The sequence below is a fragment of the Hakea prostrata genome, chromosome 6, assembly GCF_041222555.1.
Source record: "Hakea prostrata isolate BN-2017 chromosome 6, UWA_Hpros_2, whole genome shotgun sequence".
Classification (NCBI taxonomy): domain Eukaryota; kingdom Viridiplantae; phylum Streptophyta; class Magnoliopsida; order Proteales; family Proteaceae; genus Hakea; species Hakea prostrata.
Genome location: NC_142605.1, coordinates 37,215,319 through 37,242,735, shown reverse-complemented (window position 1 = coordinate 37,242,735; position 27,417 = coordinate 37,215,319). Strand labels below are relative to the sequence as shown.

At 38.2% G+C, this 27,417-nt stretch overlaps 4 protein-coding genes across 4 annotated transcripts; 3 read left to right on the top strand and 1 right to left on the bottom strand.

Moving 5' to 3' along the window:
• The first annotated feature begins 1,151 nt into the window (after positions 1-1,151).
• LOC149013841 (transcription factor EGL1-like) lies at positions 1,152-7,059 on the top strand. Its single transcript, XM_089158236.1, has 8 exons — positions 1,152-2,661; positions 3,479-3,733; positions 4,085-4,181; positions 4,324-4,338; positions 4,560-4,616; positions 4,702-5,655; positions 5,743-6,186; positions 6,293-7,059. Exons 1-8 carry the CDS (start codon positions 2,528-2,530, stop codon positions 6,362-6,364), a joined length of 2,028 nt encoding a protein of 675 aa, XP_089014362.1. The 5' UTR covers positions 1,152-2,527; the 3' UTR covers positions 6,365-7,059.
• Positions 7,060-7,975: 916 nt separating this feature from the next.
• On the bottom strand, positions 7,976-13,953 carry LOC149013840 (uncharacterized). Its single transcript, XM_089158237.1, has 6 exons — positions 13,327-13,953; positions 10,666-10,916; positions 10,114-10,489; positions 9,895-10,026; positions 9,646-9,821; positions 7,976-8,493 (listed from the first exon to the last, which is right to left on the bottom strand). The coding sequence occupies exons 1-6, from the start codon at positions 13,870-13,872 to the stop codon at positions 8,370-8,372; spliced, it is 1,605 nt and encodes a 534-aa protein (XP_089014363.1). The 5' UTR covers positions 13,873-13,953; the 3' UTR covers positions 7,976-8,369.
• Positions 13,954-15,639: 1,686 nt separating this feature from the next.
• LOC149013839 (Calcium-dependent lipid-binding (CaLB domain) family protein) lies at positions 15,640-18,202 on the top strand. The gene is made up of 6 exons (XM_089157752.1): positions 15,640-15,668; positions 15,776-15,798; positions 16,744-16,809; positions 16,917-17,055; positions 17,501-17,636; positions 17,842-18,202. Exons 1-6 carry the CDS (start codon positions 15,640-15,642, stop codon positions 17,977-17,979), a joined length of 531 nt encoding a protein of 176 aa, XP_089013878.1. The 3' UTR covers positions 17,980-18,202.
• A 1,418-nt stretch (positions 18,203-19,620) lies between these two features.
• Positions 19,621-22,405, top strand: LOC149013838 (rop guanine nucleotide exchange factor 3-like). The gene is made up of 8 exons (XM_089159590.1): positions 19,621-19,982; positions 20,322-20,679; positions 20,763-20,879; positions 20,957-21,111; positions 21,199-21,270; positions 21,392-21,682; positions 21,815-22,150; positions 22,241-22,405. Exons 2-8 carry the CDS (start codon positions 20,358-20,360, stop codon positions 22,403-22,405), a joined length of 1,458 nt encoding a protein of 485 aa, XP_089015716.1. The 5' UTR covers positions 19,621-19,982; positions 20,322-20,357.
• The last annotated feature ends 5,012 nt before the right edge of the window (positions 22,406-27,417 follow it).

Sequence of the window (27,417 nt, the reverse complement as noted above, 5' to 3'; positions counted from 1 at the left end):
CATGATTATTTTATATGGTACCATTTACTGTATCTCATTAGTGTGCTTTTTTATATGATTTGTTTAAAGATCTTTGGTCTATTTTTCAAGTGCGATCTTTTAAATCATTTGTATCTGCCACTCAAGTAGTTCGATTGGTGTCATTTCAGGGGTGGAGTCAGGATTTGACATTATGGAGGCATAATGACATTTCTATCTATTGTTTTTATCCTTAAAATTTTCTCCAATAAGATAGAGAATCTTTGAAATAGAAAATGGGAAGGGGTGAAATTGAGAATTTTTTATTTTCAGATCAAGATGGAGGTTTGGACCCAAAACTTTTTTGATACTACTATCTCTATATAAGAAACTGTGACCACTATATCACAAAGATTTGGATCTAAGACTTTCTTCATACTGCCACCACTATACTGGAAGTTTGGATGTGTTTTTAGCATAATCATGGCAACTTCATAGGTAGAGACATTAAGTTCAAGCGAGGTCTTGCATTTGAACCTCTGTCCTTTAACACCTTCTCCCCTCTCTTTCTATCCCATTTGCCTAGGATTCCAAATCCTCTCCACCTAATCTGGCCGTGCCCCCATCCTCCCCTTCTCACAAAGGGCTAATATGGGTAAGTTTAAGTCTTATGTCAAAGGGGGAGAACGGAATGTTGAACTTGAATGATGTGCATTAAATGCACAACAAATACTGTTTACGGTCAAGATTGAAATCCGATCTCGATCATCCATTTTGCTTTCTACCCACTTATAAAACGGACAGTCGAGATTTGAATCTCCCCGTAAGCAGCACTGAAGTAAAACCCGATAATAGGGGCATAAAAAATTGGGTGGAAAGGATGTTCACACCAGCACCTATACGCCCAAGTGCTTGTGACGGGTCTGAATGTTTGGGGGGGAAAATACAGTTACATCCAGAAAATTGGGAATGAATCATTTTGGAACGAAGCAAAAAGTAAAAACCATACAAATTGGTAAAATAATACACAATGGCTTTCTCTTTCGAGTCTAGATCTTCTTTGTCTCTGGCGTATTAATTTTCTTCATCTTTCTCTTTCTTTCTTTATTGTACTATTTTCTGTATTGTTGTATTTTTCTTCTTTCAGCGACGAATAATCCAACAATAAAAGTTGTAACTATCTGTAAATAAATGCATTGAAACCAGAACAAACAAGCCCCTCCCAGCGCTTGAGGTTCAATCATCAAGAGTGCCGTGACAACACTGCCAGTCTGCCATCTTTCAGTTTATAATGCTCATGTGACCACTAGGGACTAATTCTGAAGCTTGAAAACAGTACCCTTCTGCAACTTTTCTTCTTTGCTTTTTCTCCGATACTAATCTTGGAGACTCAACTTACAGTGAATCAACTTATAAGATTGCACTATAGCTGCCTTTTTAGCCTCCTTTTTCATGTTTTTCTGTTGGGCTAATTGTTTTTTTCCTCCACACAATTCTTCTTTGAGGGCTTTTCGTTCTCCAAATTCCAAGCATCGTGTTAAAAATATTCCTCTTTCTCCCTGCTTTTAAAATTCAACCCCTTATCCTAAGTTTCTTTGTGGGGTTTCAGTCTTAAGAACAAGACGAAGTGCTCTCTCTCAGTTCACTCTCCCTTTGGAATCTTTTACTGAAAGAAAGCATATTTGATTTTAAGCTCTGTCCTGAAAGATTGGTCTTGTCTCAACCCTTTAGAACCATTTGAGTTGGGTTGATTCTATTGGTCCTGGAATAATACACAACCACTTCTCAGAGAGTGGGTCTATTTGAATTGTTTTTTTCCTTCTCAGATCCATGTGTTGGAATGATTTTTCAATTTTTTGAAGCCAAAGAAGAATTTTACAATCTTTATGTGTTGGGGTTGGTCTATGTGAGCTTCCAAACGAGAATGGGTTGCTGTAACTATGGAAATGCTAGCTTTTCCAAGCTCTCAGCACAATAAAGAGGTGTGAAAAACCTATTCATTTCTGGGTTTTTCAGCCACATTTGGACTTAGACCTTCCTTTTGGTTCCGCTCTTGGCTCTTGAGTAGGAATGGCAAGAGCAAATTCGAAGAAGACGATTATCCATATCCTCTCTCCGAGATAAAAAAAATTCTCATTCTTATCCTTTCAATTTGTAAAAAGCTGCTTTTTTGGCTGACACACTCCAAACCAGAACATGGAGCCACTTCCCTTTTTCTACTATCAGTGTGTCTAGCTTAAGAGCTTCTTCGATTTTGCTGAACACGATTCGGGCTACTTTTTCCCATGATTTCAACCGCTTTTTACCACTCATCCTGTTATTTACTGGTAGACTGAAAACCCACTTGTGCTACGGCAGACTCGAGAGAAATCTCACTGTTGACCAATCTTTCTAATGGTGTATTATTATCAAACCTAGTTTACAGATCTGTCTGGGATCTCTTTGTGAGGTTGTGAATCACAGAATAGAGAACCCGCCTCGCAGAACTGCTTTTTTTTTTTTTGGAGAGGGGTCTTTTTTTCTCCCTTGAGTTGGGAGATTCCGCCATCTTTCAGTGGGCTTCAGTGTTATGTGCTGGGCGATGGCCAATGGTCTCCAAAACCAGGAAGGAGTACCAGAAAATCACCTGAGAAAGCAGCTAGCTTTTGCTGTTAGGAGCATCCAATGGAGCTATGCAATTTTCTGGTCCATCAAAAGTGGAGGGTATAAAATTTTCTGGCTTATTATCTTTTCCTTTTCTCCTCTTATCTTTCAGTTAGAATCCCCTCCTTTTGCTCTGCCTTCTTAGTTTTGTGCAACTGGCTTTGCTTATCACTTAGAGAATTGACGTAATGGGTAGTACCTGTGTTGGTCTTGATGAAAATGTTGGTCAAACGAGTGAATGTTAAAAATTATTTTCTTCTTTTTCTCTTCTTCTAGATTAATAAGCCTCATATTTCACCGAGTTACTTTGGATTTTATCCCTTAAAAGTTGTTGAACTTTTGTAGAAGTGGTTCTTTTAAAACTGATGATGTTTATACAACTTCTTGTATGTTTCTGAATAAGGTCTTCTTAGTCTTCTCTAGGCGACATTTAGTGCGAGTAAACTTTCCCTGCATAATTGGATTGCAATCTTTGTTTAGTTGTGGCTTCAGTTTGGACTTTGAAAGTGATGGCTTCAGTTTTTCCTTTTTTGGGTTACTGATGGTTTTGTGTTGCTCGAATGGTTTCTCTATTTTACTCAAAGCTTCAATACTTCTTAGTACTTGGATTCTTTTTTTCAAGCCTCAAATTATCTTTGCCAAGTATTATTGACACAAAAAGGGGTGGATTTTATTTTCTTGTGAAAGATGCAAAATCCTTCCAAAATCCTTCTCTTAGTTTGCATATTTCCTTGTTTCACCTTCTAGCATTCTCCTACATTGTTTTTAATTTATTTTCATGTACTATTATTATGATGATGTTTGTGACACATTTCTGAGGTGTGAGCTTCTGATCCATTAACCTCTTTTACATGCGGTTTGAATGTGGTTATTTTAGGGTGTTGGAATGGAGAGATGGGTACTATAACGGAGACATAAAGACCAGGAAAACAATGCAACCCATGGAGTTTATTGCTGATCAAATGGGTTTGCAAAGGAGTGAGCAGTTAAGAGAACTATATGAGTCTCTGTCAGCAGGTGATGCCAACCCACAATCTAGGAGGCCTTCAGCAGCACTGTCTCCTGAAGATCTCACAGATGCAGAGTGGTATTACTTGGTTTGCATGTCCTTCAAATTTGACCATGGACAAGGGTAATTTTCTCCCCTCCATGCCCCTGAATTTGGCTTTAATTTAATTCTTCTTTTTGTTCTGACCTTAGCTTTAAACTAATCAGTTTATATTAACTTTCAGTTTTAATAATCTACATGTATTTAATGGGACTATTGAAACTGCAAACAAAATAAGAGTAATTCCATCTTTACTTTCTTCTTCACTTGTGTATCAATCCTGATGCTGCAAAATCAGAATCAGTTTTGGAATCAGAACTGGGCTAATGACTCTAATGGGTACAGTTGCACCCATGAGAGATCATCTTAGATTTACATGAAAACTTTATGCTATTGGAGTAATAATTATATTGCTTTCTCCTTGCTCATGCCCAGGTTGCCTGCAAGAGCGTTGGAAAGTGGTCACACCATTTGGCTGTGTCGAGCCCCTGATGCAGATGGCAAAATATTTGAACGTTCTCTGCTAGCTAAGGTTGTTATTCTGTGCTTATAACTTTAATCTTATGCAAATCTTCTCTTAAGATTACAAAGGCAGCCAAGCTAACTCTAATTTTCCATTTTCTTGTTTTTATTCAATACTTGATGACTGTCCATGAACCTTTCACCATCCTTAGAGCGCATCTATCCAGGTATTATGGCCTTCTTTTCTTTTGCATTCATTTATGATTCAAACTTTTTCAGCACGGGGATGCCATCTTCTTGGAGGATGATCCCAAATTGGCCAGATCATAGTGGAAATAGGATTGGGGAAATAGCTTTATGGGTTGGTTTAGTCACTGTTTTTCCAATACTCCATTCAGTAGCTTCCAGTTGAAAATTACATAACTGACTTCTGTTAATTGACTTGCAGACTGTAGTATGCTTCCCATTTTTAGGTGGCGTGGTTGAGCTGGGTGTGACTGATCTGGTAATTTTACTTACAAGATTTTCCACTTCTGTTTGGTCAGCATTCTTGAGATTCATTATATTCTATTGTATATGTAATCTTTTAGGTGTCAGAGGACCCTAGGCTCATCGAACAAGTTAAAACTTGCTGCTTGGAGTATCCAAGACCCAATTGCATTGAGCCATCAGCCAGCCCTCAAAATGAAGACAATGAGGAAGACCCTCTAATTGTCAGTGTTGGCCATGAGAAAGTTGATTCCATGGTTTTGGAGCCAGCAACCGAATTTGAGCCGAAACAAGAGAGTGAAGCCCCTGGAATATTACCTCCATCATTTATTCCTCAAGAAGAAATCAAGTTGCCCCATGATGGGGTTGAGGCATTTAATGCAAATATCCGTGAAGATTTAGAAGCAGGATCTCCCCTGGACAGCTCAAATGGATGCGGAGCTCCACAGCTCACTGAAGATTCCTTCATGCTGGATGGCGTTAATGGCGGAGCTTCACAAGTCCAGAGTTGGCAGTTCTTGGATGATGACTTCAGCACCCGCATGATTGGTTCCATGCATTCTAGTGATTGTATATCCCAAACGCTTGCAAATCCTCTGAATGTTGTCTCTTCTCCCAAGGGTGAGAAAATAGATAATATTCATTTTCAAGAACTCCAAGAATGCAATGGCACTAAACTAAACTCACTGGACCTTGGAACTGATGACTTGCACTACTCAAGGACTCTTTCTGCCATTTTTAAGAACCCACGCAGTTTGATTGTAGATCCACACATTTGCAGCAGTGACAATCACAAATCTAGCTTTATAAATTGGAGAGAAGGGCCGGTGGCTCCTCTGAAAACACAGATTGGCACACCACAGAAAATATTAAAGAAAATGCTGTTTGAAGTAGCGTGGATGCATGGTGATCCGGCACAAAAGATTAGCCATGAGCTATGGATGGTAGAAGAGGATGGTATTGGTGCAAACCATGTACTGTCTGAGAGGAGGAGAAGGGAGAAACTGAAGGAAAAATTTCATATCCTAAAGAACCTAGTTGTTCCTGTTGGCAAGGTACTTGAACTGACATTCATATGAAGCTTCTGTTAAAAACATATCAATTGTGAGAAATTTAATTTGCTTGTGTGGCTCCTCTTGCAGGGTGACAGAGCATCTATCCTAGATGACACAATAGAGTATCTGAAAGAGCTTGAAAGAAGGGTGGAAGAGTTGGAATCATGCAGGGAGTTGGTAGAATATGAAGCAACAGCAAGAAGGAAGCACCCAGATGTAGTAGAGAGGACATCTGACAACTATGGCGACACAGATATTGCAAATGACAGAAAAGCTGCAATCAACAAGAGGAAGGCTGCAGACATTGACATGTGCGAGCAAGAGCTTGATTGGGCTTCATCAAAAGATGGTTTAGCAGCCAATCTCACGGTTGTCATGGATGAAAAGGAGGTTCTGATCGAGATGAGATGTCCTTCGAGGGAGTGTTTGTTGCTTGATATAGTAGATGCCCTAAACAACCTCAATTTAGATGCTTACACAGTTCAATCTTCCACTCTTGATGGCATTCTCATTCTGACCATTAAATCAAAGGTTTGGTCTTTGGATTACTTAAATAAGAAGTCTTTAGAGTATTTTCAGAACTTTGTTTTTTTCCTTGTTCATAAAATGTTTTGACTGCTACAGAATTTTGATGCAGTTTAAAGGAGTGGCAGTTGCTTCTGCAGGGATGATTAAGCAAGCTCTTCAGAGAGTCATGGGTACATGTTGAATTTTATGTGGCTTTTAAAGAGGCTAAAATTGTTGAGGGATACATGCAGTGCAGTGCTGTGCAGTCAAAAGTTGATTAAATTTGCTTCTTGAGTAATCATGTAATATGATTAGCAGTAGGGGTACTGTTAACTTAGCTTGGACAGTTGAACTCTCTCAGAACTCCAGCACTGGCATTTTGATTGAATCCAAACTACCCATTTGACAAGAGGAAGGTGAAGCTGATTTGGTTGTTTGGGTTTTGTATTTTGAGAATTTTCCTGGGAAAGTGCTGTAGCTTCCATTTCTTGCTGATAAGATACATTTATGTAGAATTTAGAGAGCAATCTCTCTCACTCTCCCTCTCCCTTGGCGATTTGATTTTTCATGTCCAGACTCCAGTCTTTATCCATGGGTGTGAATTACAATGGGGGCAACAAATGTAGGAAAAAAGGATTTCTCTCTTTTTGGTTCAAATTCCATCAAATGACTTCAAAGGGGTTTCCCACTGCTGGTAGAATGCATGGTCCTACTAGGTAGACCTTGTGATGAATTTTTGAACCATTCTTGTATGGCCTTGACCATTCTGATCTGCCCCTAGCTCTCCTGCTTTAGTTATATTCATGGAATTAAATTATGATCCCATTTCGTGAAAGGAATAAATTTTGCCACTGTTGCTGCTTTTGTATTTCTTCCCACCAAACTAGTGTCAACTCTTGCATGACTTGGCCAAAAACTGGTGTTAACGAAGCCAAAAATGCTCTTGGAAGCGCTGATGTCTAATGTGTTCCCTCGAGATATACTGATGGAAGCCTTTCCTTGCAATTAGGGGTTTCAAACTTCAAATTGAAAACAAACTTTGTAGATGTGTGGATTACAGACTTCCTCAACCCATCGTAGCAAAAGCCTTATGCCGGGAGTACAATTACATGAATCTCAGCCAGTTATTTTGGACTTTAAAATTTGAAATCAAGCTTTAAATTTCAGCTTGTTATTTAGCATAAAAAGTGCATTGTTGTGCACAGCCAAAGATTTTCTTCCTGCAATATATTGGGTGGGTGGAAGCATAATCTTTTCATTCTTGAAAAAAGAAACAATGAGATGCTGGGTTTCATTAAGTGCTTAAAGGGTTATTTACACACACAAGATGCAGTTATAACTGGAGTAAGCCAGTCCATGAAACGACAATTGGTTTCACAAAATGATTTTTCATTGGATTTTACACTTACTTCCAACTCTTCTGGTTCTCACATACAATTATTTGGGGAAGAACATGATGATTGGAATGAAATTTTTTATCATCAGCCATATTCAATTTCATCATACAGGTTTGGGCTAAAATGATGTGAAAAATTTCAATCACTTGATATGCAACCTGTCAAATTTCACCACGTAGGTCGCAGCAGCCTAACATGATACAATTTCATCCACATGCACCATCATTTACATCCATGCATGACTACAATACTCTGATCACAGGTCCCCACAACTGTGCTATTTCCAATTTCGTTTTAAAAATTAACAGGTCAGCAAAGATCTAATTCTCTACCTCTCGACAAACTTTTAGCCTATCTATCAAATGGCAAATTTTTGGACAAGCCAGTTAGGACAAGCTTACTTAGCATGCAAATAAGGAACAAAGCCACTCAATTATTACATGGAAATTAGAAGATCAATCTATCATAACAAATCAACTCTTCATTAGAATAAGTTTACACTATCATCAATCTTTGTCCAAAAAACAGCATTATCATCCATGCAAAGAATCCTAGGTCTTCACCTTTGAATAAATAAAAAGCAGAGGAAAAAAGAATCATACCTACTTATAGCTTACTGTAAAAGTAAGCATACAGCCAAAAAATATATAGTACCTATTTGTCAATTCCACAGGATCTAGTATCCTTTCTTGAAACCTAGCTGAATTTTGATACATTAACAAAGCAGGAGGCATCACCCGAACATACAATCAACCGTGGCAAACCCTCCTCCTAATTCACTTAAACCCACAGCGCCCTTGCATCGTACCATCATTCCCACTCAATCGTTGATGGAGGTTTTGATGTGATGTCTTGTACAACTCTGTTTACACCCCTAACACTGTTGCAAATCTTTCGGGCGACATCATCAAGGAACTTATGCTCAAAATAGTACCTAAAAATGTTGAAATTCATGCAAAAATAAAAAGAAATAAAATAGTGGACACTGCTGTAATACCCACACCAACAAATGAACAGAGGGCAGATTAAACAGCTTAACACAGCTTCTCATTTATCAGGGTTCTTTTTCTTCTACAGGTAAGTGATCGTGTGTTTTATTGCTCAAGAAAGTACCAAGAATGAGTAAATGAAATAACTGAAAATAAATGGCTAGAAGACTTAATGGAGCTTCTTCATTCATCATAAAATTATTTTTCTATTTCAAATAGAGTAGAGAGCGGAATATTGTTGTATGTATGATGTTTTTGCATTTCTATAACGTCAAAAAACCAAACAAATGCTGGATCTGGAACCTATGCAGCATAAAATGAGACTGTTTCTGAGGGCAAAGTTAAAGAGACATGATTGATTTACACAATCATAATCTTCACACATGAAACAGAGTAAAGTTCTCATTTCCCTTTCCTATTGGAAAACAAAGGGAGGTAGTGCAAGTTGTCTCCTCAGTATGGACATTATATGATCCAGCTATTACGCAACAAACAGCCCAGGAAAGATGCAAATGAATCCATCAACCAATAAAAACTCAAACATAAACACCATGTAAAGTTGTCAAGCCAGATGGAGCAGTGAGAATTTCACTCATTCTCAACCACTTAACTGAAAAGAAATTGAAAACAGAAAGAAAAATTCAGGAACTGGTGGAGTTCCCAGGTTCCATACGTAGCTCATCAAACCTTTTCTTTTTCTGCCTTCTTTTTCCCGATTATTTATCTTAAAACTAGTCACTTCACTTTTCTTGTCAGGCCCTCCCAAAGCTTATTGATTTCCACCCACTAAATGTGAGATAAATGCTCTCTCTTTGTTCTAGTCATGTTCTGTTGAACATATCATCCACCAGTCCACTCAATGGTGAAATATGGCAGACAATCCCAACGTTGCATCCGACTCCTGAAGCTAATTCTAGAGACTTCATTCAGAGGCTGACAAATCTTGAAGTTGACCTACATTTCCTATTTAGTTTAAGGGCAAAATAGCCAAAATGCTAGTTTTAAAAATCACAATTGCACCAGAGTTCAATAGAACAGGTAAAACTACTCTGACAAGACAAAGAAAACAATAAAAAAAAAGAAGAAGAAAATCTCACCAATCTGCTGTCATTCCGTCTTGGCTTGTAACAGCTCTGAGAGCAACAACATGAGAGTGTGTCCTCTGATCACCTTGAACGCCAACAGATCTTATTGGCAGAAATACTGCAAAAGCTTGCCATATTGTATCATAGAGACCAGCTTCTTTAATTGACTGAATGAAGATCTCATCAACCTGGAGACATTCTCAAACATAAATACCAGAAAATGGCCTACAAATATTTCCATCTGTAAAACACTAAGCAAACCTGACGAAGGATCTCTAAGGCATTTCCTTCAGTAACATCACCCAAAACTCGTACGGCAAGGCCAGGCCCTGGGAAAGGATGCCGCTTTAGAAAACCTTCAGGGACATTCAAGATGCTCCCCATTTCCCGAACCTTACAACAAGCGGTAACAAAAAACAGTCAGTGCAAACAGATGACAAATAAATGAAGAGATGTGCCAAGAGAAAGTAGATCTCCAACCTCATCCTTAAATAGAAGCTTAAGGGGTTCAATGAGTTTCAGTTTCATGTCCTTAGGAAGCCCCCCAACATTATGGTGGCTCTTGATTGTGTGAGAATGGTTTCTTCCACTTCCAGGAGGTGGACATGATTCAATAACATCTGGATACAAGGTCCCCTGAACCAAGAAAACAGGTTTCCTTCCTAATTTATGCTCCAATTCTTGGGCAAAGTTGTCAAAGATGCAGATGAATTCTTTTCCAATTATTTTCCTTTTAGCCTCTGGATCTACAACACCTTTAAGCTTGCTAAGAAATTGCTCTGATGCATCAACACAAGTAACTGGAAGATGAAGATCCCTTTCGAAGGTTTTCATCACACGCTCTTGTTCCTTGTACCTACATAGGAAAACAAAGACAATGTAATAAGTTCTGAATTGATGGAATACCAAGAAAGAATGGGATCAAAGGCCTGAAACTTGCAAACATTCAAATACAAAGTTACTCTGTCTATATATTCTGATACTTTAACAAAATATGAAAACTGTCTACTTTTCAAAGGTTTGCATGCCTACCTCAATAATCCATTGTCAACGAAAATGCAGTGAAGCCGATCTCCTATTGCCTTATGAACCAGAGTAGCAGCAACAGTGGAATCCACACCCCCAGATAATGCACAGATAACATGATCATCAGAACCCACGATACCTTTGATCACTTTGATTTCTTCTTCCATTACATCTTGCATGTTCCAGTCAGCAATTATTCCACATACATTGAAGAGGAAATGACGTAGTGTTTCCATCCCTTCTGGAGAATGTGTCACCTACAGGGCCAACTGGGAAGACTATTTATGATGAAACAGTGAACAATGGGACATAATCAAAATATCCACCAAGCAATGAACTAAATCACCAATAGATCCTAATACAATATAGTGAGTAATATAAGAGATGAGTGAAGTGTCATTGATGTGAACACAAGGACCCACCCCCCCCCCCCCAATAACTGGGGCCAAAAATCTAGGTCCCAATGCCAATCCAAGCTGGCCGAATGCTCCCCAAGGGTATTTTGGTCATTTTCCACCGATCTACTTTTGGTTCTTTGTTTGAGTAGTAGTTTGAAAGTTATTTGAGAGTTTGAGTTGTGTTGAGTTAGTTAGTTACGGATAAGGTAAAATTCCCTGTTCAAAGGGATTCTTATATTTAGAGTTTGTTTTTATTTGGAAATGTAGATTGAGTCCCAAGTCAAGTGTCTTTACAAGATTCCAATCTTAGGGTTGTGGTTTTATAGTAATTTGAATCCGTTTTGAGCGTTTTGGTCTAGAATTGGGATCCTTCTCTCCAGGGATTCCCAACCCCAGGCATAGTCTTTTATTTTGGGCTATAAATAGCCTCTTCTTGCATTGCAATATTCAGATTTGACGAATTAAAAGAATTTGATTGTTAATTGCCTCAGTGAGTGGTCAGTTCCTTTGAGGGAGACCCTGCGGTTGTCTATTGAGAGCTTTCTATTTGTTTCCAGCATTCAAGCAAGTTCTGAAGACTGATTCATCAAGTCCAGAAGCTCCCCACCACCACCGTAGCCCTTCCCACCCCCTACGCTTGCCTGCGCAGACCTGGAATTCCCTCTCCCTTGCTGCTGTGCCTTAACAGTAGCACTCCCCCATTCCCCACAATTACTTTAAGCTCCTCTCTCAAACCCCACGGCTTCCCCTGCCCTTTCCCTTTCTTTCCTTAACACCTGCAAGCCTCTCTCCCCTTCCTTCTTCCTACAGTTACCCTGGAGTCCCTCCACCTGCAGATCCCAAACACCAGCCCCATTAAAATCCTGTTTCCTTCCCTTTTGGTTGCCCGTAGTACTAAGTTATAATCCTAATATTACTTTCCCCAAATCTGCCCGGTTTCTGGACTTTGAAAAATCCTGCACTTCATCTTCTTCAAGAGGTTCTGCAGAATTTTGAAAATTTCTGAAAACCCTAAGTACTTGACAACCTCAGTCCCTCATTCACAAAAACAGTTTTTGAATTGCAGAACAGTAGCATCCTTAAATCTGAACTGCAGGACACCAAGCCCTTCTCCCTTCCCCAACCCTAACCAAAACCCTAACTTGCCTTTGAGTTTAAACTCAAATCTGAACTTCAATCTTCAAGTAGAATTCAGATCTTAATTTCATATTCAGTAGGCTTAGATTGCTTTAGAAACCGTAAACCCCTTCTATCTTTTGCCGGAGTTTCTTAGGCAAATCCTAGGTTTGGGGAAAATTACTAAAATACCCCTAACCCTAGACGTGGTTTACATCAATCATGAAAGCTAATAACAGATAATAACCAATACCATGTCTTTCTCAACAGTCATCAATGCATAAAATCTAGTAATTGTTAGATTTATGTCAAAAGCGTAAGAATTGGATATCACAGAGAGAGACGAGTACTGGAAGTGCAACAAAGGCACAAACGATCACAGGGGGCGTGGATTGATTCCAGGCAGCGGCAGCATGGGGAGAAATTGCAGGTGTTCACGGAGGTCTCAGCCAATGGCAAAACCTCATGATGGCTCTGATACCATGTAAACTTTGGTAGAATGTGTAGCATATTCACATAGTAGGGTTTAAATACAGAATACAAAACCTTACATATTCATTTGTTAGCTGTATTTAAAAGCGGTGTCCTATGCTAATCTTTTTTCTCTTCTTCGTCTTCTTCTTTCCTTTTTCATCTGTTGTGTCTAACTCCAGTAGTGAAGCTGAGCATTGTACTCTTGATGATACTACATCTGAGATTTATCTGGCTATGCATGCTTCTTCATGGCATTGTTGCCGTATTGATAGCTCCAACCACACCTTTTTGTGACAGCAAAATAACCATCTAAATATGTTTCAGAGTGAGTTTATCATGAAAGAACAAAGCATATTGAAATGGCATTTACTTTGTCAGTCACATTTTCATTAAGGAACACTTCTTCTGCCACACATACTCCTTAAGAGTAACTTGCTAATATTGGTACCAAGACTCACACTCAAATTCTGTATGTTGATCTTTACCCAGAAGAAAAAGATTAATTAATTTAAACAAAAACAGAGAAGAAAAAAAAACACAAAAAACAAAAGGCAACGAAAGTAAGTGAAAAGCCTCCATGTTACAAAGAAACTTGTTGAAGTTCCCCTGTTACGACGAACCACCAATCAATCAATGGATTCGATATCAAAACGATAAGTAAAGAATTAGAAGTACTTACCTCCGGGTGATACTGAAGCCCATAAAACCTTTTCAACGGGTTCTCGATCGCTGCAACGGAGCCTTGCTGACTCCTGGCTACGACTGAAAAGTTATCAGGTAGCTTAGCAACCTCATCGCCATGGCTCATCCAAACAGTCTGCTTGTCGCCGACGGATTTAGAACCAAACAATCCAGAATCCTTCTCCACGACAATCTCCATTCTCCCATACTCCTGCTTCTCTCCAACCCTAACTTCACCGCCAAGCTTCTGAACAATTAATTGCAGACCATAACAAATACCCAACACGAATATATTATTCGCCTCAACATACTCGATGAAACCGGACGGGAAACAGGGAGCTCCATCGTTATGAACAGAGTGAGGACCACCGGAGAGAATTATAACACGAGGGTTGAGTTCAGTGATGGATTTGAGAGAACAAGTGCCGGAGAGGCAGAGGCAGAAAACGGAGAGTTTTCGGATTCTACGAGTAATGAGATGAGTGTACTGAGAACCAAAATCCATGATCAAAACTAGGTTCGAAGACATCTTTTGAGGTTCCATCGCAGCTTTTCTCTGTCGCTCTCTCTCCCCCCTCTCTCTTCCGCAACTGTTTGCTTTTGCCGTTTAAATGTATGGGGTTGTGGCGATAGTAACACCGGAGTGTAGAGTACCACAAGTATTATTAGTTATAAATAACAATAATTAAAAATAACTAGGGTTTTAGCTTTGGCGGGAACGCGACCCTGTTTCGTGAAAGTGGAGAATAATTGGCGGCCAGCGTCGTGACAGAGAATCTCTTCGCCCATTTGCTGACAAGGTACAGACAAGGCTTCAAGTATTCGTATCAAATAATCAAGTGATTTTAAGAGACGTATTGTCTTGTATTAGTATTGTATTACTCTAGCTAATGTAATTTAGTGTAATTCAATCGAAAGACGTATTAAGATGTATCGTGTTGGTTGGGTCAAATATGGATACGTATTGATTAGTGTCGTATAGTATTGTGAGATACTTTAAACCTTACTCACTGACATATTTTGGACCGTAAACACTTGAGTAGAAAGCCTAGTTCGACATCAGGCTCATCCCGTCCAATAAACTTATGCTCGTTTGGACCTTGAAAAACCAGAAGGACACAGTGGTCAAATTGAAAAATACGGTTCACGACATATGAATGAAATTGACTACTTTTCCCGAACAAAGCTTCGAGATGTGAGTCTGAATCACCTTCCCGGGCTTTTCCCATGTTTTATGAATTATGACTACAAAAATAAGGGGCATAATGAACATTGTAGATCTCACTTTTAACTTTTTATTTTTTAATAATTTTTTCCTTGTAAGTCTCACCTATTTTGTGATTGATGTTCAAGGTAGGGTTTGATCCGGACTCAACGATATTGCCACACAATAGGCGCAGAGCCTACTTCTAAGTAAATAATTTAGAAATGAGACTCTCATTGGGTCCACATGAATTCTACCCCTATAATTACCCCCAAAAAATAAAATATTCTACCCCTATTTTAAAGTGGAAAAACATAGGGGAACAACATATCTTTGGATGATGAGATAATCTAGTCTCTCAATAAACATCTCCTACCGTTGAGCGCCAAGTGGCAAGTCTGGATTGTTTTTTCATTAAAACAGCATAAATTGCTCTTTACACTTCTTTACCGTACAATTATTGGGTATACATTATCCGGACTCATAAAATAATGAAGTGGGTTTCACACCTACCCTTATTATTGTTTGGGATAAAAGCGTCAGGGTGCACCATGGAATGGTGAGCCGGATTCCGGAGCGGCCTCATCGGCTATGCATCGGATGGTCCTCACTGCACCTGCATGTTGAGCGCCGTGCCAGCTTCATGCTGGTTGCGCTCTGCATAGATTCGGTCTTTGTGCATCGCCTGTGCATGGAAGCATAGGATGAAAACGTTTTACCGATAAGAATATCACGGAGCCGCCAAATGTCAACTTGAAGAAATCTGGTTGGTAGAAGTTTAAGTTCACTTTCTTAAGTATACATGAAGTGTTCGACAATTTGTCCCAGAGACACGTATTTCTACAAAGTCGAAGTTTAAGTTATTGTTCTTCAACATTTCGCATTTAGAAAATGCAGAACCTGGAGCTGTAGATATAAGCCACAGTCGAATCGCTCCCAAACATGTAATGTTTTCTACGCTTACTGTTGACTCCTTAAATCTTCGGTGGGAGCATTAGTTGTTTGAACTAATGCTCATAAACAAGTAGAAGACGAAACCGCGTGATACTCTTGGTTTAATGTGCTGGGAACTGATGACTGGGGCATTTGACGGCTTCGTGATCGAACATGGGTTTGGCTCAGAAGCTTAAATGGATGTGGTGAGGGGCCAATTTGAAAGCTTTACCTGATAAATCGGGGTGTTAGAGAAGACCAGTGTCAATCTTTGTTTCAGCTTATCTGCCTGAATTCACTGTGTTGGAAGAGATTTCATCGCATGGAAGGAAGGTATAGCACTTTTCTACTTCCTACCATGTTTGCATGTTGAATTTGCATAGTTTTCAAGGATGGATTGAAACTCCTGGATTTTTGCAATGTCAATAGGGCCCTGTGACAATCTGCAACTGGCGACTCCCTAACGCTTTCTACACATAATGCTACTCTGTGTGTATGTGATTTAAGGAGCATTTGTTTCATTCTTCAACCATGTATCTTTTTGCTGTTTAAAAATCATTTAGAAGAAAATGTCTATATGATAGATTCATATATAAAATTTAATTTAACCATTCAAAAGTGAGATTATTTGTTCTTCTCAGTCAATGAAAGTTAACTTAAGTCGCAGAATTCTCATTGATGTCTTAGGCATTTATTTTTTTTATGCCAAGCTTAAAACCCAGTTAATTAATGACTGTAAAACCAATAACTGTTTGGGTGGCTTTTCTGGTATAACATTTTTAAAAGATCATCAATACTCAAATGGTCGTCTAAATAACACCTGAGATCCTTTGTATGTTGTAGTTTTTTAGTCTTTATTAATGTACTTGGTAATTATTTGAAACGCATTTTCTGGCGAGTCATATGAGGAGTAACATTAATTCCCTTTCCATCCCATCTTAGTAACAGTCAGAATTAAGACGAAGAAAAGACAAAAAAATTGTAACTCCTGCCATTTCTAACTTCAGATTACCTGGTTATAATGCCAGCTTCTGTTCCCTTCTCTCTATTAACTATATCAAATTTTCAACCTCTTCCATTTTTCTTTTCCTTGTGGGTGTCAAGGGAGACACCCCCCCCCCCCCTCTTCCTAAATATGAAAGAAGGAATCCTAGAAGTGCTTCTTGTCAATGCTGAGGGCTTTGGATATAGAAATTTCATTGGTAACTCTCTCTCTTACACACACACACACGTATAAAAACTATTTAGTGATTTTAACTCAGAGGAAAGCTATTACAGGAAAACCTTGGCATTATGTCATCCTACAGTGTGGTGACCAAACACATAAAAGTAAAACCACAACAGGTTGGTTATTCTCTTTTGGAGGTGTTTGTGCAAGTTTATGCAAATCCACACAAAGTTGCTATTCTAATTTGCTTTGACTAAATTGACGATGAAGTTCCTTGCTGCAGGTAAAAACAAGAAAGCTTTCTGGAACGAGAAATTCGAATTCAAAATCCCATTTTCTGATTGCCAAAAGCTGTGTCACCTTAAATTAAGAATCATGGAGAAGGAGATATTCACTAATGATGGTTTTGTTGGTGAAACCATGTACTTTCTCCTTAACTTGAAAAGCTTTTGAGTTCTGTATGTTTACTTATATGATAAGCAATTCTTATGGTATTGATATCCAAAAATGAAAAGACAGGGCTGTGGTTTTGTTTTAATTGAATACACTCTACTGTTGCACCTTTGACAAACAGAAAATTATGAAAATAAGAAATTGCCTACATGTTTGTTAATCTGTGAGCCAATCATTCACTTTGATCTATATTTTTCCCTAGATATGTAGTATTCAAAGATTAGAGAATATCATTTTATCAAAGTTTTGGTTTGCCTATTTCTTAGAAATTGATTAGAGGTATTTCTCACATATGAATAGAATTTTCTTTCTTCATCATCAAGTTCGTAATTTAACTACTAAATTCATGCATCTTGTAAGTGCCTGTTTCATTGGACATCGGTAAATTGGTTTGGAAATTCATTTTGTATGCAGAGTTCATCTTGGAGGGATACTAACTGAAGGAATTGATAAGGGATTCATAGAAGTGAAACCATCCGCATATAACATAGTCCTCGAAGATGATACTTTCAAAGGAGAGATCAAAGTTGGCATTAAATTCGTGGCAAATGTATGTTTATCTGTTCTTTGAACTTATCCATCCATTCATTATTGCATATGTATGAGTGCATCTATGTATACTATATGTCTTTATAATTCTGACAAGCTCATTCGTGATTTCATGGCAAATTCAAGAAATCTGTGTATGAATGTGTGTATGTCAGTCATGTAGATCTAGAAACAGAATTCAGCACTGATGATCTCCAAATCTGCAGGAAGAAGTGCAAAGGGAAACAGTATGTGCTGGGCTGGACAGGGAAACAACAGACTCATATGGAACATTCTTCAGTTTCTGGAGATTTCTTTGGTGGAGGTTTTTCTCTCCCACTAAGAATACTTCTATGATGCAATAGCTTACCTAGAGACATGGTTTCATGGACATCAATGATCAACACAATTCAAAAACTGTTACTGTTTAAGTCTTAAGGATCTATTTAATGCTCTTTATATTAATGAACATTAATAAATTTCAGGTTTCATGTAAATCAATATATATTCATACCATCATCAAAGTGTTGCTCACTCGGTGGTAATGACTGGCATTTCTTAATGTAGAGTTCACCGGTTTGATGCTCCTGTGGTATATGTAACAGTTCCTACCCCCTAATATTAAGCTTCCAATTCCAAAAAGAAAAGATGCAGTTATTTGCCATGGGCCAAACCCAGCCCATCTTGGCCCAATATGGATGAATAAAATTTCGGTTGAGCTCAATAGATCTGGGCCTGGTGTGTGATATCTTAGCCCAATCGGGAGTTGAATCAAGCGAGCCTTGAGAGATGGTGAGGAATTTGGATCACTTCCCCATTTCTCCGGTGATGTTTTTCTCATCACACATATTATGTGGGGCCCATGTGAAAAAGCGGAGGTGATGCGGCTCAGAGGTGAGTTCACACGTGTTGTCTCCAAGTTACGGAGAATGTGGTTGGGCGGCTTGGTTCAATTTTAAAATCAATACCTCCAACGACTCCAAGATGAGAGATCATAGAATGGACGGTTCTGATCCTCTGCAACCACCATTATCTTCCCTCTATGTAAGTCAATATAGAGATCTCAAGAACATACGAAGAACTGGGAAGCACGACTTGTTCACGATGTCTCTCATAGTTTTCCTATTCATCTTTTAAAAGACCTAAATTCTTAATTAAAATCGAAATATATTATACAATTTGCAAAAAAACGAAGACCAAACATTAAAAAAGATCATCTCTTAAAGTTACACTCTTAAGGTTCTGCCACATGCCTCTTGGGCTTACCAGACTTTCCCACCAAACTACCAACCACCTCTTTTATATGGCTCCACAAGCATGCAACTACGAACAACATATTCCATTATTCCTCAATAATAGTTCATATGTTCTGTAAAGTGAGTTCATCAATGCCCAAAAAAAAAAAAATCACAAAAAACTTTTCTTTAGTCGCCTTAATTGAGTTTTGAAAAAATAATGATGGATTGATGATATAAGATCTATGAAGACAGGTCTTACATCGGTTCAAGCACGATATATCATGGTGCTTCATTGAATTAACATAATATGAGATGCGTTAACATGTTCAATTTCATATGTTTATCAGTTTTTTTAAGTCGTTGATATATCGACTATCTAATCATTGCTATCGCAAAAATTACTACTTAGAAGAAACTATTAGTGTGTGTGTGTTTGTTTGTTTTTCTTTTTCGCTTTGGTATAGTTCAGGAATTAGGGATTTGTTATGTTCTTTTTTGTTCTTTAGCTTCTTTAATAACGATGACAATAAGGCAGTTTTACACTCACTGAAGGACATGTATCAATACAGGCCATCCCTTGATTTATCTATGTTTGTCCTTTTTTTTTTTTTGGTTGAAGACTCATCTATATCTGTTAAATAATTTCTTTTTTGGGTAAACATTCGTTATAATCATTTCTGGATGAACTGAATCAAATATCCCCAAAAAAAATGACTGCAGCAGAGTAAGATATTGAATAGTCTAATACTAAGTCTTCACACGTTCAGAGAAATAAATTTCTCCACAGATATCCACCAGTTACGGTGATTTCTGAACATGATAAAAGGATTGGACCACACTCAAGAGCTAAACCTTGTTCCAGGAAACCCCAAAAGTCATCTTTGTCTCTATCTCCAGATCCATTCATGGCCGGTCAGTAACATTCCACCACAAGCATGAATGAAACCCAGATCAAATAATCAGCATTTGTGCCTTTTTCTGATCGTAAGAGAACGGAAATCTGCTCTTTGAAGGTTTCTGGAGAAAAGGAAGCACAGAAGAGAAAGAGACTCATCAGGAATTGGGAGGGAGCAATTTCAAACGGTCATTGGACCTTTTTGCATTGGGAATTCAAGTCTGAGAACAGAAAGGTAAGGGAAACAAAATTAGGATCACTTTTCCTTTTGCAACGGTTGGCTCAAGTCTTCAATAACGTTCTTTTCAGCTTTCAAAATTTGTTTTATGCTGCAACCCTTACGTGTGGATTCAACCATTCAACACCAAATTAGTTCAGTTGTATAATCAAAAGGAAACCCGTGATAGCTTTTCCTTGATAATTTGTTCTTCATGATTTGAATTTTTTGGTTTTAATGTCCTTTTGCAAGTGTTTCTAGTAAAGGTGTTTGAGAATCATGAATATTCCCATTTTGAAATTTAGTTCCTCTAAATTTGCTGAGACATTGTACTTTTGTGATTTGTGAATACTGCAGACTTGAGCAGCAAACAGACATCCGAAGACCAATTAGATGGCCTGTTTCACCATTACTGATGAGAGTAACCATTCCCGTTATCTTCGATCTCCTTCCATGGATCAAACAACAGAGACACCTATGTGCTCTACAACAAGTGGCGATTCGTTCAAGTACTGCCGGAGCAACTCCGAAGCCTCGACCTTCTCAATCCACACAGATGATAATTCACTCTCCGAAGAAAGCTCGTCTTCAGGCTGGAAATGTTCAAGTGTGAAATATCTTAGCCATAACCAGTCTGACCTTCCTAGAGCATCAGTCAAGAACCAATCCAAAGATGTAGACAAGAAAAACAATGATCAAGAGTTTACAGATGCAGGTTGGTTAGTACGCAAAGTTATGTTCCAGACCTTTCTAGTCATACAACCATATGTATCACTTATAACATTCAGAATTCATCAGATTTAGACATGATGAGGGAAAGGTTTTCAAAGCTTTTGCTGGGGGAAGACATGTCTGGAGGGGGGAAGGGTGTCTGCACAGCAGTTGCTATCTCAAATGCTATAACAAACCTATATGGTATGTTTGCAAACAGTGACCAACTCAAGGTTTTTGTTTCAACCTCTTTTAACCTTTACTTCTATGTTTATGTGCAGCTACGGTTTTTGGTCAGAACTTGAGATTAGAACCTCTGCCTCATGATAAGAAGTCAATGTGGAAGAAAGAGATGACATGTCTTTCATCCATATGTGATTACATAGTTGAATACGTACCTGCCTGCACCATATATCCAGATGTTGAAGCTGAAGAGGTAAGAATTTGACACCCATAAGCTCATGCTTTGGCACAATAACCCGGATACCGCTTCTTCCATTCTAAGAAACTGAATTGTTATCAGGTATTAAGAACAGCCAGATCAGATATTTGTATGAATCTCCCTGCACTGCAAAAGCTAGACACAATGCTCTTGGTAAGAAGATGAAGTCACTCCATCTTGATTCCTCCAGTAACTCACCTTGCGGCAAGCAATTTCTTTATAAATAGTAAACTATTATTGTTGGAGCAAAAACATGACAGAATCCTTTTCACAGGAAATTATGGATAGTTTCAAGGACCAGGAATTCTGGTATGCGGAGCAAGGAAAGCTTTGTGCAAATGAAATTCATTCTGCATCAATGCGTCGGATTATTCATCGGCAAGAGGATAAATGGTGGTTGCCAGTACCATGTGTCCCTCCAGAAGGCCTCTCTGATAAGTCCAGAAAGCAATTGCAGCACAAACGTAACAGCACATTTCAAATTCACAAGGCAGCCAAAGCTATCAACAATACCATTCTTGCTGACATGCAAGTTCCAGAAACATACTTGGCAACGCTTCCAAAGGTAAAAACAAACTGCCAATCCAATGGCACGCTCTGAAAAATAACAATTACATTATTTCCAAAGATCGGATTCATTTAGGTATCAGTAAACGAAACCATCTTTGCCTACTCTAATGTTGATTCTTGTTACCAGAGTGGAAAGGCAAGCGTTGGAGATTCAATTTACCGATATATGAACACAACAGAAAATTTTTCCCCTGATTATCTTCTCGATTGCTTAAAAATAGCATCAGAACTTGAAGCTCTAGAGATTGCAGACAGGGTAGAAGCTTCAATGTACACATGGAGACGCAAAACATGCATGAAATACGCAAAACATTCCTTGGCTATGTTCAAAGATATAAGAGATGATGGAGATAAGAATTACACACTTGCCATTAGAGCAGAAAGCTTGCTCTTATGCTTAAAGCAGAGGTTCCCTGAACTATCTCAGACAACGTTGGACACAAGTAAAATCCAGTACAATAGGGTAAGTTTACAGAGCTTGGCTTGATCTCACCTTATATCTAATTATGTTCAAATGTCAATTTAGGGCTTAAACAGAGACACTTTCTTGCAGGACATAGGGCAAGCAGTCTTGGAGAGCTACTCAAGAGTGTTGGAAGGCTTAGCATTCAACATTGTCACTTGGATAGAGGGCGTGTTATCTGCAGACAGGTTAATGAAACACCAAGCACAGAGGAAACCATTAAGGAGTTCAACTCAGAGTCTGAGGAAACCATGAAGGAGTTCAACTCGGAGTCTGGTTCACCTCAATTTTGTAATTAAAGAGATTTTATGTTCCTATAGGCATCAGGTGATGAAGAGAACATTTGAATGTAAAAGACTGCAGATTTAAATGTAAGCTTAAATTGTACTTTGTACTAATACTAACAACCTGTAGAGAACAGTTAAGAGAAAATATCAAAAAACAACCCACAGAGAGCATTTTAGAAACTGTAAAGATAGGTTTCAGATAAACTACTCATCTAACACTTGCGATTCCCACTGATACGGTGGTTCACCTTTTTTTAAATATCAGACATGGAACCACGCCTGATCAAGGTTGAGGCTTCAGTGACCGAATTCGGTTTCTTGAGAGACCTCAAACACCGCATAGCCTCAACTAGCGATTGACATTTTGTGCGATCACCCTTGTTCTTCTCCAAACATCTCTTCAGAGCTGCGTATGAATCTTCAATCTCATGCAGAAGTTTCTTCTCAGCTTCCACATCGCATGGAGAGGTGATGTTCTTCGCCCTAACGTCAACCGCTTTCTCGTCCATCGATTGCCCAATGCAGAAAACTACAGAATTTCGAGTCAAGATAACTGCAACTCCAGTTGGAACTCAATTCAACGGGAACTGTAACCTCAACGTCTGATAATTTTAGAATAAACAACGAAGATAGGAGTTTGTAATCAAGAAAATTCAAATTGAAAGAAAACCAAAAATTAAATTAAATTAGATGATTCAAGAAATCATGAACTTACAGTTCGCCGGAGAAGGAAAGATCCCCTGAATTCATGAAACGGTGTTTTGCAAACCCTAAACCCTAGAGTTTATAAAACCCACCATCGATTCCTTAGGGCATCTCTCATTACAAATAAGGCAAAAGGGTGAGCATCTTTTCGTGGGTAAGAGACTCTGGAGGGGAGGGAAGGGAAGTTCATGACGAAACGGGTTACCGTCCAACCTTGATTCAAATGCAATTATAGACACGTGTCAAAATTAAAAAGGATGATTGTCTAGTGGAGATCCTTATGCTGTATAGCGCACCGTTCGATCGGAATCTTGTCTTTGTATCACTGAGATACCGATTCAATGGGCATGTAGGACTGTCAATGCATAGAATAGTTGAGAATCTCACTTATCAGTGGAAAGGTTAAAGGTAGGTTACACTTGCTAGCAACATATGTAATATTATCATCTCCAATTTCTCTATATATAAAAAGGGCTTTAACAAAAAAAAAAAAAAAAAAAAAAAAAAAAATAATTCTCACTTCCCAATGGAGAGGTCGTGGTTCAACTCTTACTAATTAACATCTATAATATTTTCATCTCTAATTTTTCTATATATTAAAAGTGTCTTTGTACCAAAAAGATCCCTCACACTCACGCTGAATCTGATAGGAGTATACATTATGAGTGTGAATTGTACCATCTCAAGAAAGGACGGGGCAGATTTGAATGTTGTGCTGGTCAAGATTTTAACTTCAATCTCAACGGTTTGTCTTGCAGGTGATTGAAAATAAAATCTTGACCCATAGTGTTGCGCATTAAATGGCAGGACTAAAATTGAACTCGAAAGGACTATCCAATGGGGAGGTTGTAATTTTGTAGGTTCAATTCAAGGGAAAATAAATATGAAGAGTTATACAATAAGTTGGGCACGAAGGAAGAGAAAAAAATCTATTTATAAGATAACTAAAATGAGGGATAGGAAGAGTAGAGACTTGACCATGTTAGATGTTAAAAATGGAGATGATAAAGTTTTAGTTTGTGAGGAGAACATTAAGAAAATATGGGAAATCTATTTCTCTAGTTTACTAAATGAGCATTCTTTAAGCATTTATGATTTAGACAATTACACCTTTCACCAAGGCACCAATGTCTAAACTTATATATATAGAATTTTGATGTCCAAAGTAAAAGAAGCTTTAAGGATGATGAAACTCGGCAAGACACAAGGTCCTGATGAAATCTCAATTGAACTATGGAAGAGTTTAGGAACCCATGGATTAGTTTGGTTGATTAAATTATTTAATAAAATTATGAGCACAAGGAAAATGCCAGATGAATGGAGGAGAAGCGTCATTGTTCTAATTTACAAAAATAAATGAGATATTCAAAGTTGTAATAACTATAGAGGCATTAAGTTGATGAGCCATATGATGAAATTATGAGAGAGAATAATTGAAACCCGTTTGAGACACTTAACTACAGTTACGGAGAACCAATTTGGGTTTATGCCGGGAAGATCTACAACGGAAGCTATTTACCTAATTAGGAGACTTATGGAAAGATATAGAGAATGTAGGAAAGATCTTCATATGATATTTATTGACCTAGAAAAAATTTATGATAGAGTCCCTAGAGCGTTAATTTGACAAGTACTAGAGAAAAGAAGTGTTGCAAGTAAATATGTATATATAATTAAGGATATGTATGATGGTTCGATGACTAGTGTTAGAATAGTGGGAGTGCAAAGTAATGAATCCCAATAACAGTTGGGCTACATCAAGAGTCAACTTTAAACCCATATCTATTTGCATTAGTAATGGACGAATTAACCAAATACGTTCAAAATGAGGTCCCCTCGTGTATGCTTTTTTGCGAATGATATTATGTTAATTGATGAGACCCAAGTGGAGATTAATACCAAATTAGAATCATGGAGAGTAGTTTTGAAATCAAAAAGGCTTTAAACTTAGTAGATCGAAGACAGAATATCTAGTTTGTAACTTTAGTCATGATCGGGTAGATGATGAGGTGGTGATACTTGACGATAAAGAGATTCCTCATAGTATTTGTTTTAGGTACCTAGGTTCAATCATAAGTAAAAGAGGTGATTTAGAGGATGAGATTTCCCAAAGAATTAAAATATGGTGGATGATGTGGAGAAGTGCGTTCAGGGTCTTATGTGATCAGCGTATTCCATTAAAGCTTAAAGAATAAATTTTATAAGACCGTTGTTCGACCAGCTATGACGTACAGTGCAGAGTGGTGGGTTGTTAAAAAGAATCATATAGATAAACTTAATGTAGCAGAAATGAGGATGCTAAGATGGATGAGTGGCAAAACTAATTAAGATGGATAAGATAAGAAATGATCATATTAGAGTTGATTTGAGAGTTGCTCACATAAATGATAAGCTTTGAGAAAGGCATTTGAGGTGGCATGACCACATTCAACGGAGACCTATAAATGCCCCTGTACGGAGTGATATAATCCATATTGAAGGAACTAGAAGAGCTAGGGGTAGACCTAAGATAACCTTAGGGGAGGTGGTGAGAAAGAATATGTATAGCTTAGGCTTTGTATGTAGCATGACCTCAAACAGAACTAATTGGAGGGCAAGAATTCATGTAGCCGACCCTATTTAGTTGGGATAAGGCTTATTGTTGTTGTCGGTTTAAGAGCACCAAAACATAAATCGAACCAGCCCGAACCGAAGTGTTTGGACTAAACAACCTCAGCCCGCACTGGTTCGGGCTGGTTCGAGCCAGTCCGTGTGTGGCCCGCTAGTTCGAACTGTTTGGCCCAAAACCAACCTGAACTAGCCTGTTAAACCTGTAATAAATTAAATTTAAATGTAAAAGACAAGAAAACCCCCAAGTGTCCATTTCTTTTGCTTTGGAATATGCAAACAACAACCCTGTCAAAGCCTTCACCATTTGGAAAATGGGCTTAGTAAATATTTAGTAATTGTATTATCATTTGAAAATTTTTAAATATTTTATTTTAATATATTTTTACAAGTGTCAAGAAGGGAGAGGAAAATATCAAAATAAGCAGAGACAACCCACTAAAATTCATCAAGATACCAACTTTCTTTTGTATGTTAATGTTATAATTTTTATTTCTTTGTAGAAAAAGAGTTTTTAGTTTTAAACACCCAACACAAGAAACTTGGAGAGAATTTAATGCTTATATGTATTCACATATTCTTGATAAATTCCACACATCAACAAGGTACTCAAAACATACCGCTAGTAAACCCGAACTCAATTCGGTAGTAAATCCAATTCTAATCCGTTAGCTCAAATCATTAGTTAGCCCAAACGCAAACCGCACCGGCCCAAAACTGGCCCGAAACCGTTATTCATGGATTGTGTTTGGACTGAGTGTTTTTTAACCTGAAACCGTTAGGCCCAGGCCGATGCCGGCCAAGTCGAACAGTTGATAGTTGATACCTTAGTTCGGTTGAAAATGGGAAAAAGGGATATATCCTGACAAAATACTCTTCTTCCCGTTCTCAAACATCAGACATGCAACCACGCCTAAGCATAGGTGAGGCGCGAGTTACCAGATTTGGTTTTTTTCTCACCTGACAGCTTCAATCTGCAATTGACGCTTCACGTAGTCACCCTTATTCTCCTTCAGACATTCTTTTAGAGCTTCGAAAGATCATCTTTTTCTCCTAACATCATCTGTTTTCCCGTCCATCTCTTCTTCAATCAAAGAAAAACGCAAATCAAAACAACAGAAACTCCAAGTAAAACCAAATTATAAATCTAACCTCGGTTCAATCTATACAAAATCAAAGAAACAAAACATCTAATAATTTCCCAGCCCCAGAAGATGGAGAAAACGATTTAAACAACGAATACAAGAATCCGTAATCAAGAAAATTCCGATCCAAAAAGAAAACAGAAATTAGTAATCAGATCACAAAAGGCATCGCCAACTTACAGTTTACCAGAGAAGGAAATCCTCTGAGATTCACGAGACCGGTAGTGTACAAACCCTAAACCCTGGGGTTCATAAAATCCACTAACGATCTCCTCTCCCTTACTCGGAAGAGAGGAAGGATAGGAAGTTCACGTCGAAATGAAAACAATGTATTTATACTCATTTAACATGTGAGCGACCACGTAATTCCCACGCTGCTGTTTCGTTTCGCCATTGTCTCACAAAATAAAGTACACGTGTCACAATCAGATTGCTTCAGTCCTGTAAGATTTGGGACTGTGGGATCGAGATTCTGACCTCCAACAGTTCAGCAATCAACGGTCAAGATCAAAATCTCACATCG

Excerpts from the sequence above, each read along its gene's own strand:
- LOC149013841 (XM_089158236.1), top strand. The coding sequence starts at position 2,528 with ATGTGCTGGGCGATGGCCAATGGTCTCCAAAACCAGGAAGGAGTACCA. Across the intron at positions 2,662-3,478 it reads TGGTCCATCAAAAGTGGAGG|GGTGTTGGAATGGAGAGATG; the intron begins GTATAAAATTTT and ends TGGTTATTTTAG. Across the intron at positions 5,656-5,742 it reads TAGTTGTTCCTGTTGGCAAG|GGTGACAGAGCATCTATCCT; the intron begins GTACTTGAACTG and ends CTCCTCTTGCAG.
- LOC149013840 (XM_089158237.1), bottom strand. The coding sequence starts at position 13,872 with ATGGAACCTCAAAAGATGTCTTCGAACCTAGTTTTGATCATGGATTTT. Across the intron at positions 10,027-10,113 it reads AGCTTCTATTTAAGGATGAG|GTTCGGGAAATGGGGAGCAT; the intron begins GTTGGAGATCTA and ends GCTTGTTGTAAG. Across the intron at positions 8,494-9,645 it reads GACGGAATGACAGCAGATTG|GTACTATTTTGAGCATAAGT; the intron begins GTGAGATTTTCT and ends CAACATTTTTAG.
- LOC149013839 (XM_089157752.1), top strand. The coding sequence starts at position 15,640 with ATGGGTTTGGCTCAGAAGCTTAAATGGAT. Across the intron at positions 15,669-15,775 it reads GCTCAGAAGCTTAAATGGAT|AGATTTCATCGCATGGAAGG; the intron begins GTGGTGAGGGGC and ends CTGTGTTGGAAG. Across the intron at positions 15,799-16,743 it reads TTTCATCGCATGGAAGGAAG|GAAAACCTTGGCATTATGTC; the intron begins GTATAGCACTTT and ends AAGCTATTACAG.
- LOC149013838 (XM_089159590.1), top strand. The coding sequence starts at position 20,358 with ATGGCCTGTTTCACCATTACTGATGAGAGTAACCATTCCCGTTATCTT. Across the intron at positions 20,680-20,762 it reads TCAAGAGTTTACAGATGCAG|ATTTAGACATGATGAGGGAA; the intron begins GTTGGTTAGTAC and ends AGAATTCATCAG. Across the intron at positions 21,112-21,198 it reads CAGATGTTGAAGCTGAAGAG|GTATTAAGAACAGCCAGATC; the intron begins GTAAGAATTTGA and ends AATTGTTATCAG.